At 42.6% G+C, this 16,519-nt stretch overlaps 1 protein-coding gene across 4 annotated transcripts in view; it reads right to left on the bottom strand.

The window, feature by feature from the left end:
• Positions 1–5,308, bottom strand: part of LOC140480850 (receptor expression-enhancing protein 1-like) — an 88,180-nt gene extending 82,872 nt beyond the window's left edge. The window contains exon 1 of one of the 4 annotated variants that reach the window (XM_072576350.1): positions 4,997–5,308. In XM_072576350.1, coding sequence (XP_072432451.1) covers positions 4,997–5,028 — 32 coding nt within the window. In that variant the 5' untranslated portion in view covers positions 5,029–5,308. The remainder of the gene's footprint in view (positions 1–4,996) is intronic. The other 3 variants (XM_072576359.1, XM_072576367.1, XM_072576376.1) reach the window with 3 other exon arrangements.
• Positions 5,309–16,519: the final 11,211 nt, after the last annotated feature.

Raw genomic sequence — 16,519 nt, forward strand, 5'->3', positions numbered from 1 at the left:
ATCTGGTCGGCATGGACAAGTTGGACTGAAGGGTCTGTTTCTGTGTTATATGACTCTATGATTCTATATGTGAGTCTAACCCTGCAGCAGTGTGGCTGACATTTAAAACATCCTTCTGAAATTATCCAGGAAGCTATTGAGTTATATTCAAGTAGGTCGCTCCCAATAACCTCTCAAGGACAACGAGGGATAGACAATCGTACCCATATCCTGTAATGGATTAAATAAAACCCATAAAATAATTTATCTCACCTGCCTATTCAAATTTATTTTAGCTTTACAACATGAAAACAAAATCACTCTGTTTTTATTGGGGAAAGTTGCTGCAGTTTAGGTCATGAGTTTACTTTTTGCTGCAGTTCCTGGGGACTCTTTAAAAAAACTCTATAAATAAAATAAAACCCATAAAATAATTTATCTCACCTGCCTATTCAAAAAAGTATTTTAAAGAAAGATGCATTGGATATTGTTTCAAATGGTGAGAGTCTAGAAACTGTGAAGTAGCAAAGCAATTTGTCAATGAGTATAAAACATTAATATCAACTGGACAAACCACACAAAAAAAACAAAAGGGCTAATGAAATATTCACTTAAATCTCAAGGATTCTGGATTAACGGTGCTGGAAGAGCACAGCAGTTCAGGTAACATCCAAGGAGCTCCTCTTCCAGCACCACTAATCCAGAATCTGGTTTCCAGCATCTGCAGTCATTGTTTTTACCTCGTTAAATCTCAAGGAGTCTTGAATAAAGTAGGATGGAAATGTTACTTCATTTGCATTTTGCTTGGGTCAGACCTATTTGTGTTCAGCTTTAGACAGTGCACCTGAGAGAAGATATTATTGCCTTCGTGAGGCTGCAATAGAGGTTCACCAAAATGACACTCGGGCCTGGGGGTCAGTTAGTTTAGTTGGCTGGATGGCTGGTTTGTGATGCAGAATGACATCAACCAAATGGGTTTACTTCCTGTACCAGCTGAGGTTACCAAGAAGTCCCAACCTTCTCATCTTTGCCTGGGGTGTGGTGACCCTCAGGTTAAATTCACCATTAGTCATCTCTCTCGAATGAGAGAGCAGTCCTATGGGACTATGGCAACTTTACCTTCTGGGGCTTACAAGGTTAAATTAGGAGAAAGGTTTGCATAGATTAACACTCTGACTGGTACTTTCAGTGCAAGAGATTGCTTGATTTGATGGAGGTACTTAAAATGTTAAAAGTATTTGATAAAATAGGTACCGAGAGACTCTTGCTTTTGGCTGGGAACCAAGAATAATAGGGAACTAATCTTCAGGAGTCAAATCAGATAGCACATTTTCATTCAATTGTATTCTATGCCAAAAGCCACTGGATGCTGGGACAGTTGATAATTTCAATTTGTGAGAGACTTTTTTCTTAGCTAAAATTACTTGAGGATATGGATCGAAGATAGGAAAATGGAATTGAGATAAAACCTAACAGGATAGTGGGGTGGGGTCAGGGAAAGTACTCTGAGGTTCAGTGGTTTAGCGGTTTCAGATGAATGAAGATTAATCATGCTCAGGATAAATCTACAGTTCACCAGCAGTTGAAGGCAGTGCAGATAAGGCTGTTCTCCTGGATGACAGATTATTGACAACCTCCAGTTTTTCATTCTGTGAGTATAGTCACACACACACTGGGACACTATGATGATCAGCTATTGGAGCCTACCAGTAGTGATAGATTTCAAGGGTTCAGACCCTCTGTGCAGATCCTCCCCTGTACCTTTATTAGCTGCAGAGGGAAGGAGATATGGGGAATGGAATAACTGGTTTACAATGTCCAGGTGACCGTTAGCGCACTCTTACTAGACTTGGGGTGGAGTGAGTGAACATTAAAACAAGAGCCTCGTGAGAAAGCAGCATTGTCATTGTGAAAGGTCCTCCATAATTTTTAATCAGAATACCCTGTTCCTCTGCTGTCTGGATGCACACGCACACAAGATTGTGGCCAGCTCTTGTAATGTATTTGGTATTCATGTCTACTGTCACCAACAGACAATCAATAAACTTAGTCTAGCTGTGACTTTCCTTACTGAAAGAAAACCCTATTCCCACACCCACCAAACACTGTCAGCATACCCCATCCCAGTCTCACCTCTAGTTTTTAGAGACAGAATATACCCAAAAGAATAGTTCTTTTTATTTTTATTCAGGATGGGGCCCTTTCTTTGGATGATGGATTGGCTCTGTGAATAAGGACTGCAAGGGCAGCATGAACTCTGAATCAGCAGAAATCGCCAGATGGTGCTGGAAAAATCAGTTGGTGACTGAAACCAAATGAGTGTCCCATTCTCCCATCTCACACCCTTCCTTTGTGTGAACAAATCATGCAAGTGAAATTTGCTCCCACATTTTTAAAAACTCATTTCATATCGTGCTACAGTTTGCTTCCAAACACCTCCCAAATGCGTGCACAGCTACACTCAATGGTGTAAGTCATGGCATATATGCATTGTGTACAATGCAGAACCATAAAGCTTTACAACATGAAAACAAAATCACTGTTTTTATTGGGGAAAGTTGCTGCAGTTTAGGTCATGAGTTTACTTTTTGCTGCAGTTCCTGGGGACTCTTTAAAAAAAACTCTATAAATGAACTTTCTTTTTGCCTTTCAGCTGCTTTGTTTGTTGTGCATTCTGCCCTGATCTGCAATTCACCAACTGGCAGAATTATCAATAAACAGTCTGCACAAAGCAAAATCATTCAGACCATCTCAGTAATGGGCCTGTACACTCTGAGGCAGCTGCAGTAATTAATCCCATACACATTTTACTTCTTGCTCAAATATTTTTCCTCTTCCTTTTTAAATGCTGTCTGTGGGTAATGAATATTCATTATTGAGTGGCTAAAGCTGAGGACTACACTGAAATTAACGCCCAATATGGAGAGTTTCTCTAAATCTGATATGCAATGGCCTAGTTTATTTATGCTGAATCAGAACCTGCAGTGTGTGTCTGTGGGTCTCTGTCAGGGCCTGGTGGGTTTAGACTGCGTCAGGGTCCTATGTGTTTAAGCCATGTAAAGGCATGGTATATTTAGGCTTTATATCAAGGCCCTTATACATTTAGGCTGTGTCAGGACCTGGTGCTTTTAAGGTGTGGAAAGGTCTGGTATATTTCAGCTTTACATCAAGGCCTTTATGTATTAAGGCTGTGTCAAGGCCTGGTGTGTTTCAGCTATGTCAGGACCTGGTGTTTTTAAGCTGTGGAAAGGCCTGGTCTATTTAAGCTTTACATCAAGGCCCAGTGTGTTTCAGCTATGTCAGGACCTGGTGTTTTTAAGTTGTGGAAAGGCCTGGTACATTTCAGCTTTACATCAAGGCCCTTATGTATTTAGGCTGTGTCAAAGCCTGATATATTTAGGCTTTATATCAAGGCCCTTCTGCGTTTAGGCTGTGTCAGGGCTTGGTGTGTTTAAGCTGTGTCAAGGCCTAGTGTGTTTAGGCTGTGTTAAGGACTGGGTTGTTTGAGTAGACCTGTGAAAGGACCTGGTTTGTTTGGGCTAAGGCGGGTGTGTGGCATGACCTTTTCTTTATTTGGATTAGGCCAACAAGCTTTTGCTTTAAGAAATGGTAATGTTCCTTGAAATGACAGAGTTATCCTGTTTGAATGTCAGATTCTATTCATAGTACAAAATAATAGCTGTGAGAATGTGAAATACTAAAAAGTGTTAGAAACACTGAGGAGGGGTGTGGTGATTTAGACATCATCTGAGAGGTCAATGATCTTTGGTAACAACTCTTTATGTCATTGGGGAATGGATTTTTTTCCCCTCATTGCTTTGGACACAGCAATCTGTAATTCTGTTTGTTCAGTGAAAGTGTTTATAACGAATGCTCCCTTTGTCAATACCTCATGCCAAATTGTTGCTGCCCTTTGGCAGAAATATGAAACGTGATAATTTTTTTTAAAAAGCCAGGCTAGCCAGCTCAGCTATCCCTCAGTAATCATTCCAATTAGATCACTTTCACTATCTGCATCGAACTCGATTTATTGCACCGGCTGCGTTTCGCGAATCGCTCGTTTGCAAAAAATGAGAACAAAAGACCTAAACCCTCCCTTTGACACACACAGCACTCAGTGTTGACTGGTGGAGGTTTAGAAGTGGGCAGATTTCACCCACTCTTCTCGTTGTCGGGGGGAAACAGAATCGCTTTAAAAAAAAGATAAACAACAAAAAGGTGTGATTCCTTTCTCTTCCTCCCCGCGCCCTTCTCCGACCTCGTGCAGTAGGCACTAGCTAAATGCAAGCCTCAACAAGCCCACCCCACCCTCTGTAAACAGCTCCGGGCTCGCCCGATCCTCCACTCCGGTGAAACACGATCGCTGTCAGGCACTTTACCGAACCGTTTTAGGCAACGAGGGAGACCATCCAGTGACCTGGGCTCAGCAACACGCACGCTGTCCCCAGGCGAGCCCGGAATCTGAGGGGGGTTTCACTTTCATCTCCCGCAGCCTCCAACAAGTCCCACCGGCTCTCACGGAGATAGAGAGAGAAAATAAAAAATAAATACGCCTCCCCCCCCTTACCACCCTCCTCCCCCCTCCCCCAGATCGAGCCCAGGACTAGCCAGAAACCTCAGCTGCTGAATTAAGGACGACTTGTCCTCTGCTGACAGTCCCGGGATAAGTCAAACCTTCCCATTCAAGGCAACAGTTACTTTGCAGAATTCATTTTAGGCTGAGGTTAACCTGGTTTTCCAATCACCCTGGTGAAAAATACTGCACAGGCTGACACATTCCCAAATCACACAAAGGATCTCTCCCCCTGTTTTGACGGTGTACAGGAGGAGGGAGGATATTTCAGCCTGCGCTACAGTATTCCAAATAGGAGCGTTTACCTCGCCAGCACGTTTCTTACAACCAAAAGGATTATTGCAATCTCGCTATCTAACATTTACAGGGCGAGAAGAGATAAGCGCTAAAACATACGTGTGTACACACTGATGAAAAAAAAATTGCAAATCCTGCAATACTCACACGACTAATCTAGAGATGATCCATGAGACCATGGCGGTTGGAAGGGGCTTGTTTGTCTGAGAAACGAGGGAGGAGTTTACACTCTAACGAAACCAGCGTTAGACCATTCGCCTGTTTCGTCAGAGCTACTGTCAAGTCCAAGTGTTGAGAGAAAGGGTAAATAAAAGAAGGAGCGATGCTCGCTGTCTCACATTACCTATCCCCCGTGCTCAGGGCATTGAGGGAGGGAAAGGTTCCCCTCCGTGTGTCACAGTCAGGGGTCACTCTGTCTGGTCACTGAACAGACTCCCTGTGGCCCTGGTGCACACCCGTGGGGGATCCCTGTCAGAGGGGAATGAACTGATACATATTCCACCCTAGGCACATCCAGCGGGATTAAGATGGAACAAATCATGAAGTGATTGACACTACAAGCAATATTATTGTGCTCCTCCCTGTGTATGACATCTAGTCTATTTAAGTTTCCCAGAGGACTGCAGTTGGAGTCCATGGTACTTGCCTCCAGAGCTCATTATTTACAGTTTAGTCTACACACACATTTTCTCAAGATCCTGTTAGTTTCTACTGCCTCACACCTCCCTCTACATAATTACACCATTACATCATTATGGCACATGCTGATGACAGTACTCTTATGTATCTCAATTTAGTAGTCATAGAGTCATATAGAATATAAATATGCCCTTCGGTCCATCATATCTTTGCCAAACAACAAACACTGAACTGCACTAATCCCATTCACTTTCATGTGGCTCATAGTCTGTTATGCCCTGGTATTTCAAGTACTCATCCAGATGCTTCTTCAATGTTGCAAGATTAACTGACTCAACACCTTTTCAGGCTGCACATTCCCTATTTCTACCACCCAGAAAAATCATTTCCTCAGATCCCTTCTAACTCACTTGCTCCTCACCTTAAACCTATGCCTGCAGGTCATAGACATGTTGGCCGTGAGGAAGGGATTCTCAAAATCTACTCTGTCCAGCCCTGGCATACCTCAATCAGAGCCAAAGAGTCTGGTGCTGGAAAAGCACAGCCAGTCAGGCAGCTTCCAAGGAGCAGGAAAATCAACATTTCAAGCAGAAGCTCTTTATCAGGAATGAGAGGGTGACCCAAGGGAGCTGAGAGATAAATGGGAGGGGGTGTGGCTAGGGGAAAGTAGCTGATAGTGCAATAGATAGATGAAGGTCAGGATGAAGGTGATAGATTGAAGAGGAGGGTGGAGCAGATATGTGGAAAGCAAGATGGGCAGGTAGGACAGGTCAAGAGGGTAGTGCTGAGTTGAAAGTTTGGATCTGGGATAAGGTGGGGGAGAAGGGAAATGAGGAAACTGATGAAATTCACATTGATCCTGTGTGAATGGAGGGTCCCAACGAGGAAGATGAGACGTTCATCCTCCAGGCGTCGGGTGGTAAGGATTTGGTGATGGAGAAGGCCCAGGACGTGCATACCCTTGGGGGAGTGGGAGGGAGCATTAAAGTGTTCGGCCATGGGGCGGTGGGTTTGTTTCGTGCATGTGTCCCGGAAATGTTCTCTGAAGCGTTCCACAAGTAGGCATCCTGTCTCCCCAGTGTAGAGGAGACCACATCAGGAGCAACAGATACAGTAGATGACGTGTGTGAAAGTGCAGTTAAATCTCTAATGGATGTGGAAGGATCCTCTGGGGCCTTGGACAGAGGTAAGCAGGGAAGTGTGGATGCAGATTTTCAATCAGCTTCCACTCTTCACCACCACTCAGCCTCTTGTACTCCATGGAAAACAAACGCAGCCTATCCCGTCTCTCCTCCGAACTGAGACTTACTATCACAGGCATCATTCTGGTGAATCACCTCTGCACTCTCTCCAGTACAATTAGGTCTGTCCAATAGTGTGGTAAGCAGAACTGCACACTGAGGCCTGATCAATGTTTTATAAAGCTGTAACAAGAATTTCTGGCTCCTAAATTCTATGCCCTGGCTAATGAAGATAAGGATCCCATCTACTACCCTGTCCACTTGTGCTGACACCTTCAGGGGTCTAAAAGTTGTACACCTTTTGATTGTCAGTGTTCCCTAAGGGCCTACTCTTGCGCATACTCTTCCCTGAACAGACCTGACAAAATACATCACCTCGGAGATAGTGAGGACTGCAGATGCTGAAAAGTCAGCATCGATAAAGTGTGGAGCTGGAAAGAGCACAGCAAGTCAAGCAGCATCAGAGGAGCAGGAGAGTCAACACTTCAGGTCAGGAGCCTTCGTCAGGACTGAACATCGACTCTCCTGCTCCTTTGATACTGCCTGACCTGCTGTGCTTTTTCCAGCTCCACACTTTATCAAAAATGCACTTATCAGGATTAAATACCATCTACCATTGCTTTGCCCAACCTACCAGTTGATCAATGCCAAACTGTAGCCGGAGACCAGTATTCTACTGTTACTCTACATCAAAGAAGGCAAGTGGTGAGCATGGCACAACAAATCTGCAGAGGAACATAGGTTGGTTAAGTGAGGGGACAAAAACATGGCAGGTGAAATATAACATGGGGAAAGGTTATGTATTTTGGCAAGAAGAATAGAGGAGCTGAATATTATTTAAATGGAGAAAGACTGTTGAAAGATGCAACACAGAGGGCTTTGGGAACCATCACCCATGAATCACAAAAAACTAGCATCCAAGTTCAGTGAGTAATTGGCCTTTATGTCAACGCAAATGGAGTATAAAAATAGTGAGGTCTTGCTAAAACTGTTCAAATACTAATCAGACAACAGCTGGAATACTGTAAACAGTTTTTGGTGTTGGTATGTTCGGAAAGATATACTGACATTGGCAGCAGTCCAGAGAAAGTTCACTGGGTTGATACCAGGTATGGAAGGATGTCTTTGAGGAGAGGTCAAGTAGTTTGGGCTTGTACTTATTGGAGTTTAGAACAATGAGAGGAGACCTTATTGAAATATTCAAAATTGATAGGGTGTGTGACAAGGTAGATGCAGAGAGTTTGTGTCCCCTTGTTGAAGACACTAGGACTAGAGGGCATAATCTCAGAGCAGCTGGTCATCATTTACAACAAGAGATGAAGAGGAATTTCTTTCTCTCAGCAGGTCATGAATCTATGGAATTCTTTAATACAGAGGGCTATCCAGACTGGATTGTTCAGTATACTTAAGGCAAACCCACCGCCACAGTGGGAAGTTATGTGGAAGGTCTTTTTCCTCTTGTGGGAGATTCTAGGACGAGAGGCATAATTTCAGAGTAAGAGTTTTCCCTTTCAAGACATAGATGGGAGAAAAAAAGTTCTCTCAGAGGTGGTGCATCTATGGAATACTTCACTGCAGAGGGCTGTTGAAGTTGAGTCATAAAATATGTTCAAGACTGAGATAGAATGATTTTTAATCAGTAAGGGAATCAAGAATGATGGGGATAAGGCTGAGGATTATTAGATCAGCCACGATCTCGCTCAGTAGCAGAGCAGACTTGATAGACCAATTGACCTACTTCTATTCCTATGTCATATGAATTACTCCATCCAATGCAATAGATGAACCACAGCAATGTGGAAGTATTGCTCAGTACAGACATAATGATGGAATAACCTTTTTCTGTGTCGTCTTTTTCCATCATATACTGTAACAAATGGACTGGATTGTCTGCCTCCCAATAGATTATTTCAGTTTGATAGATCAGGGATGAGTTAAGGCATACGTAGAAGGAGAAATCAGTGAGACATAAGACAACTTTACACTTGGTCTCAGAAATATTTTGCTAGTTGGTGCCCTGTATCTTTGCTTTCATTCAGGAAGTCCTTAGCTGGGCAGAAATCATATCACCTCAAAAGTAAGAGGAATATTAGAACAGTTATAGCATGAAAGGAGGCAATTTGACCCATCATCCCTGGCCTGAACTTAGATTAGATTAATTACTTACAGTGTGGAAACAAGTCCACACCGACCCGCCAAAGCACAACCCACCCAAGACCTAGACCCCTGCATTTACCCCTTCACCTAACACTACAGGCAATTTAGCCTGGCCAATTCACCTAGCCTGCACATTTTTGGACTGTGGGAGGAAACTGGAGCACCCGGAGGAAACCCATGCAGACACAGGGAGAATGTGCAAACTCCACACAGACAGTCGCCTGAGGTGGGAAATGAACAATTCATTTGAAGGAGCAATTCATCTAGTGCCATTCCTTTGTCTTTTCCATAATAATTCAATTCCCTTCTGAAAACCTCAACTGTCCACCACATTCTCAGGCAGTGCATTCCAGATCCTCACTACTCCCTGTGAGAAATAAGAACATAGTAACAGGAATGAGCCATTTAATGCCACAAGCCTGTTCCACCATTCATTGATCATTCAAAGCTGACACATGGCCCATTTAGCTGTGTTTGGCCCATATCTCTTAATATTTCTGCTTAACAAAAGTTATCTATCTCAGATTTAAAATTTACAACTGATCACCATCCACTGCCATTTGTGGAAGAGAGTTCCAAACATCTACCACCCTTTGTGTCTAGAAGTGCTCCTGTACAGCCTGGCCTTGACTCTCAGGGTATGTTCTAGAATCCCCAACCAGTGGAAATAGTTTATCTTCATCTACTCTGTCTTTTCTTGTTAATATCTTGAAAACTTTGATCAGATCACTCAATCTTCTAAATTCTAGAGAAAACAGGCCTAATTTTTAAAATTTCTTCTCATAACTTAACCACTGAAGACCAGATATAAGTCTACTTAACCTACATTGTATTACCTCCAAGGTCAGTATATCTGGTGCCCAGATGCGCTCACAGACTCCAAGCATCCTTTACTCCAGTCCTTTAGACATTAAAACCAGCATTCCATTGGCTTTTTTGATTATTTTCTGCACCTGTTCATGACATTTTAAAGATCTATGCATCTGAACATTCATGTTTCTTTGGACATCCACTATATTTAACTACATACCATTTAGGAAGTACCTTGATCTATCCTTTCTCAGTCCAAAATGGATAACCTCACACTTGTTTACATTGAAGTCCATCTGCCACAGTTTTGTCTATTCACTTAGTCTATCAATACCCCTTTGTAATTTTGCACTGTCTACAATACCACCTAACTCTGTGTCATCGGCAAATTTGGAGTTATGACTTTCTATGCCATTATCTAAGTTGTTAGTAAGTAATTAAGGTCCTAACACAGACTCTTGTGGGACAATTTTTCCTTGTGTCAACATTGTTTCTTTTGCCAATTACCTTTAATCTGTGCCTCTGATTCTCAAGCTGTCCACGAATAGGACTAATTTTCTCCTACCCACTCTGACCATAGAATCCCTACAGCGTGGAAGCAGGCCATTCAGCCCATACTGATCCTCCAAAGACCACTCCACCCAGACTCACCCCATCTACCCAATCCCTGTAGCCCTGCATTTCCCATGGTTACCTAAATCTGTGGACTATGGGAGGAAACCAGAGCACTCAGGAGAAACCCATGCAGACATGTCAGAATGTGCAAACTGTGTACAGACAGTCCCCCAAGGGCGGAAATTGTGATGATGCTGCTCCTTTAACAAGGTTATGTTGTCCTTGTTTCCTTTTTTTGGAGGTCATAAAGACACAGGTTCCGAAATGTCTGGGATTGATCAAATTGAAGATGTTTTTTAAGTTAAAAAAAATACACTTGTACAATGAAAGTGGCCGGTTCTCGCAGCTCAGCTTTTCTCTGGTTTGGGTTTGTTTTGGTTTTAACAAACAGTCAATTGTGAAGCTGTTGGACCCAAAGCAGGTCCATGCTGATCCTCCCTCTCTCTGACATCTCTCCTGTAAGACTCTGTTTGATTTTACCTTTTTTGCCAAGGGGTGTTTATGGGGATTGTTGCAAGTATTTAGAACTGCATCATTAAATTGGGATAATCTGTTGGATTTTCAGATTGGTTGTTACTCTATATTCTGTTCTCTTTTGATTGTGGTTCCTTTGGCAGTCTTGTAAATAAATTCTGTTTTTTTTAAACTAAGTGGTTGAGCCAGCTCCATCAGTCCTGGAATATCCACTTACACCTACTTCAAACAACTAGCAAAGTTAGGGTCCTGGCTACTTTCTTAAAATATTTTGAGTGGGTCTGCCCTGGTCCATAACAAATCAAACCTGGGTCCCATGTTAGACGACAATGCTAACCACTGAGCCATTGTGCTGTGAGCTATTCAGACTGCTCATGATTTATAAATTGCATCATCTTACTTTTTTTCGTGGAAGGGTGGCAAAGAATTAGTCTTTTACAATTGCCTCTGTAAAAATATTTTTTAAAATTTCCAACTCTTTTCAGTTCTGAAGAAGTGGCATATTGGGCTCAAGACATTAACTCTGTTTGTCTCTCTCCCCACAGATCTTCCCAGACCCATTGGGTTTTTTTTCCAGCATTCTCTATGTTTGCTTCAGATTTCCAGAATCCACAGTATTTTCACTCTATGTGGCAAGAAACTAGCTTGCTTTTGAAAAAAAAAGCAAAGAATTTGTTGCTTATGCAAAACACTAATTAGCAATTCAAATTAGGTTCATTGAGCATTATAATATTGGACAGTAAAGCTTGGAATTAGGCAAAGTAATCCATTCTAGTCAGTGGATTTTGGTTAACTGACAGTTATATTAGTTATAGGAATCCCTCCTTGATCATAAATTCCATGGAGAAATAGATGGAGCATGTGTAAGTCCAAAAGACCATAGGACATAGGAGCAGACGTTAGGTCATTCCTGATGAAGGGCTTTTGCCCGAAACGTCGATTTCAAAGCTACTTGGATGCTGCCTGAACTGCTGTGCTCTTCCAGCACCACTAATCCAGAGTTAGGTCATTCAGTCCATCATACCTGTTCGGCCACTCAATCATGGCTGATAAGTTTCTCAACCCCATTCTTCCATTTATTCCCTGTAACCCTTGATCCCTTTCACAATCAAGAACCTATCTATCTCAGTTTTAAATATACTCAATGACCAGGCCTCCACAGCCTCCTGTGGCAATGAATTCCATAGATTCATCATTCCTACCAATGGTAACATTCTCCCAACATGCACTCTGTCCAAACCATTCAGCATTTTGTAAGATTCAATTAGATCACCCTCATCCTTCTAAACTCCATTATGTATAGACCCAGAGTCCTCAAACAATCCTCATATGTTATGCTTTTCATTCCTGGGATCATTCCCGTGAACCTCCTCTGAACACACTCCAGGGCTGGTACATCCTTTCTGAGATATGGGGCTCAAACCTGCACACAATATTCTAAATGTAGTCTGACCAGAGTCTTATAGAATGTCAGCAGTATATCCCTGCTTTGATATTCAAGTCCTCGCAAAATAAATGCCATCATTGCATTTGCCTTCCTAACTATTGACTCCACATGCAAGTTTATCTTGAGAGAATCCTGGACTAGAACTCCCAAGTCCCTTCGCACTTCAGACTTATGAATTTTCTCCCCATTTAGAAAATAGTCTATACCTCTATTCTTCCTACCAATGTGCATGACCTCATACTTTCCCATGTTGTACTCCATCTGCCACTCCTTTGCCCACTCTCCTAACCTGTCCAAATCCTTCTGCAACCTCCCTGCCTCCTCAATGCTACCTGTCCCTCTACTGATCTTTGTATAATCTGCAAACTTAGCTAAAATGCCCTCAGTTCCTTCATAAAGTGAAAAGTTGCAGTCCCAATACTGAGCCTTGCGGAACACCGCTTATCACCGGCTGCCATCCTGAGAAGGACCCATTTATCCTCACTCTCAGCTTTCTGCCAGCCAGCCAAGCTTCTATCCATACTAGCACCTTGCCTCTGACACCAAGGGCCCTTATCTTACTCAGTAGCTTCCGGTACTACACCTTGTTAAAGGCCTTCCTGAAGTCCAGGGAGATAACATCCATTGTCTCTCCTTGGTCTAACATGCTCGTTACTTCCTCAAAGAATTCTAGCAGATTTGTCAGGCACTACCTCCCCTTGATTAAACCATGCTGTCTTTGCCCTATTTTACCATACACGTCCAAGTATTCACAAATCTCATCCTTCACAATGGATTCCAGTATCCTACCCATAACCAAGGTTAGGCTAATCGATCTGTAATTTTCTGTCTTTTGCCTTACTCTCTTTTTATACAGGGGTGTCACATTAGTGATTTTCCAGTCCTCTGGGACCCTCCCTGACTTTAACAATTCCTAACCACCACTAATGCCTCCACTATCTCTTTAGCTATCTCCCTTGGCATAGTCAATTTAGTCCAGGTGATTTATCCACCTTCTGGCCATTCAGTTTTTCTAGCACCTTCTACTTTGTGAAGGCCACCATACTCAGCTCTGCCCCCTCCCTCTCTTGAATGTTTGGGATATTACTTGTGAAGATTAATGCAAAGTAATTAGTCAGCTCCTCAGCCATTTCCTTGTTCCTCACTATCTCTCCAGTTTCATTTCCCCAGTGGTCAATGTTCAGTATTGCTTCTCTTTTGCATTTATATATCTAAATAAACCTCTTACATTCTTCCTTTATATTACTGGCTAGCGTACCCTCATATTTAATCTTCTCCCTCTTTATTTCTTTTTTTTTTGTTGTCCTTTGTTGGTCTTTGTAAGCTTCCCAATCCTATGGTTTCCCACTACCCTTCACCACATTATACGCTTTTTCTTTTGCTTTTATGCTATCCCTGACTTCCTTAGTCAGCCATGGTTGCCTTATCATCCCTGTACTATGCTTCTTTTTCCTCGGGATGAATCTTTGCTGTGTCTCCTGAATGACTCCCAGAAACTCCTGCTATTGCTGTTCCACTGTCTTTCCTGCTAGACTCCTCTCCCAGTCAGTTCTGCCCAGCTTCTCCCTCATGCCTTTGTAGATGTCTTTATTCAGCTGTAATACTGTTACCTCTGATTCCATCTTCTCCTTCTCAAATTGCACAATAAATTCAATTATATTGTGATCACTACCTCCTAAGGGTTCCTTCATCTTAAGCTCCCTTATCAAGTCTGCCTCATTGTACAACACTAAATCCAGAATTGTCTGTTCCCTAGTGGGCTCCACCATAAGCTGCTCCAAAAAGCCATCTCATAGATATTCCACAAATTCCCTTCCTTGCTATCCACGACCAACCTGATTTTCCCAGTCCACCTGCATATTGGAATCCCCCTTGATTACTGAAACTTTGCCTTTCCTACACATCTTTTCTATCTCCTGGTGTATCTTGTACCCCAGTTCCTGACTACTGTTTGGAGGCCTGTACATAACTCCAAATATGTTTTTTTTATCTTTGCAGTTCCTCAATTCTACCTATATAGATTCTATTTTGTTTCTTACGATGGATTTAATTTCATTTCTTACTAGTAAGGCAATCCCATCCCGTCTGCCCACCTGCCTATCTTTTTGATAGGATGTATATTCTTGAAAATTCAGCTCCCGATTCTGATCCCCCTGCAGCCATGTCATACCTGCCAATGTTAATCTGTGCCACAAGCGCATTTACCTTATTCCTTATACTGCATGCATTCAGATATAACACCTTCCTCCTGTATTAACCGTCCCTCTTCTCATTGTCATTTGTTTGCCCAGTGTGCTTGAAGTTTGATTACGAACCCTTTCCAAACACTCTGTCCTATTTGAGTCTGTGCTGAAGACTTTAATGACCTCTCCTGAGTTCTGCACTCTTACCTCCTTCTTTAATTTCAGTTTTCTATAACTGAGCCCTCCCACCTCCATTTAGTTTAAAGCCCTGTCCATAACCCTAGTTATGCAATTCGCTAGGTCCCAGCACACTTCAGATAAAGACTGTCCCATCGGAACAGGTCCCTTCTTCCCCAGTACTGGTGCCAATGTCCCATTGTCGAATTCGAACCTATTTCTCCTACATTAATCTTTGAGCCATACATTTACCTTCTTAATCTTATTGACCGCTATGGATCAGGTCATAATCCAGAGCTTATTACTTTTTTTGGTTCTGCTTTATAATTTAGCTCAGGCATAAATCCTTCATCAAAGCCTAAAACATCGACTCTCCTGCTTCTTACATGCTGCCTGTAGCTGTGCTTTTCCAGTGCCACAATCTCTGACTCTGATCTCCAGCATCTGCAGTCCTCACTTTCTCCTTTTTAATTCAGCTCCTAGCTGTTCATCCTCCTTAAGCAGAACGTCTGCCCTAGTTTTATCTATGTTATTGGTACCTATGTGGACTAAGGCCACTGGATCTTTACCCTCCTACTCTAAGTTCCTCTGCAGCCCAGATGAGATACCCAAACCCAGGCACCAGGCAGGCAACACAACCTTCGGGACTCTTGATCCTGGTCACAGAGAACAGTGTCTATGCCTTTAGCTATACTGTTCCCAATTACAACAACATTTCTCCTCTCTCCCCGACTTGAATGGCTCCCTGCACCATAATGCCATGGTCAGTCGGCTGATCCTCCCTCTAGACCCCATTCCCATCCACACAGGGAGCAAAACTCTTGAACCTTGGACAAGGACAGGTGCTGAAGCTCCTGCGACTCTATCTCCTGGATCGCTCTACGTGCTGCACTCACAGCCACACCCTCCTGTACACTGGCTGAATTTGAGTTAGTTAGTCTAAGGGTGTGACTGTCTCCTGAAACACAGTGTCCAGATAACTCTCCCTCTCCCTGTGTGCTGCAATGTTTGAAGATCAGACTTATCAACGCAGAGCCAGAGTTCATCCAGCAATTAACATTTACATATGTGGTAGTTGCACTCTTGCCAAGTGTTGGGTAATTTAGATAGTGGGCATCAATCAAGGGCATCCCAAAAATATACATTTTCCTTTGCTTTTAAAGATTTTGGGGCTACAGGCCACTTTTACTGGACTCTTAACTCAATAAATATCTTTCTTACAAATAGCTTTCTTACTCCTGTCCTGCAGAGTCCCCCTTCCCTTCCTCCGAATAATCCCATAACAGGCCCTATCTGCCAGTCAGATTGGGTGTTTCCCTGTTGCCTAAGGTGGAGCATTTGTTTGGTATTGAGAACTGTGAATGAGGCAAGAATCTCAATTCCAAGAACTCTGTTTCTCTTTCACAGATGCTGCCAGATCTGCTGAGTTTCTCCAGCACTTACTCCTGATTCTAACCTTGTTTGATTGTGCTGCAGGCTCACCATTGTTTTGGGCCTAAGCATTTTAAAAAGAACTTACTGGAAATATCGAGTTGCCATCGGGGAGGCGCTGGCCAAGTGATATTATTGCTCTATGATTAATCCAGGGATTCAGATAATATTCTGGGGGCCATGGCAGACGGTGGAATTTGAATTCAATAAAATTTTGGAATTAAGAGTCCCTTAAGTTATCTCAAGAATGTGACTTGAAAGAAGTTCTGATATTTACATATAAATGAACGAAAACCTGCAACCCATTCTAAAAGATGAAAGACTTAAAAGCAAACGAGGTTTGTTCAATATATCATTTCAGTTGCATGATACTATGATGTTTTGCTATAAATTCTGTGTCTTATGATTATGCTACACAGCTACCTGATGACGGAGCAGTGCTCCGAAAGCTAGTACTTCCAAATAAACCTGTTGGACTATAACCTTTGTGTTGTGT

The sequence above is a fragment of the Chiloscyllium punctatum genome, chromosome 1 (genome assembly GCF_047496795.1).
Source record: "Chiloscyllium punctatum isolate Juve2018m chromosome 1, sChiPun1.3, whole genome shotgun sequence".
Taxonomy (NCBI): domain Eukaryota; kingdom Metazoa; phylum Chordata; class Chondrichthyes; order Orectolobiformes; family Hemiscylliidae; genus Chiloscyllium; species Chiloscyllium punctatum.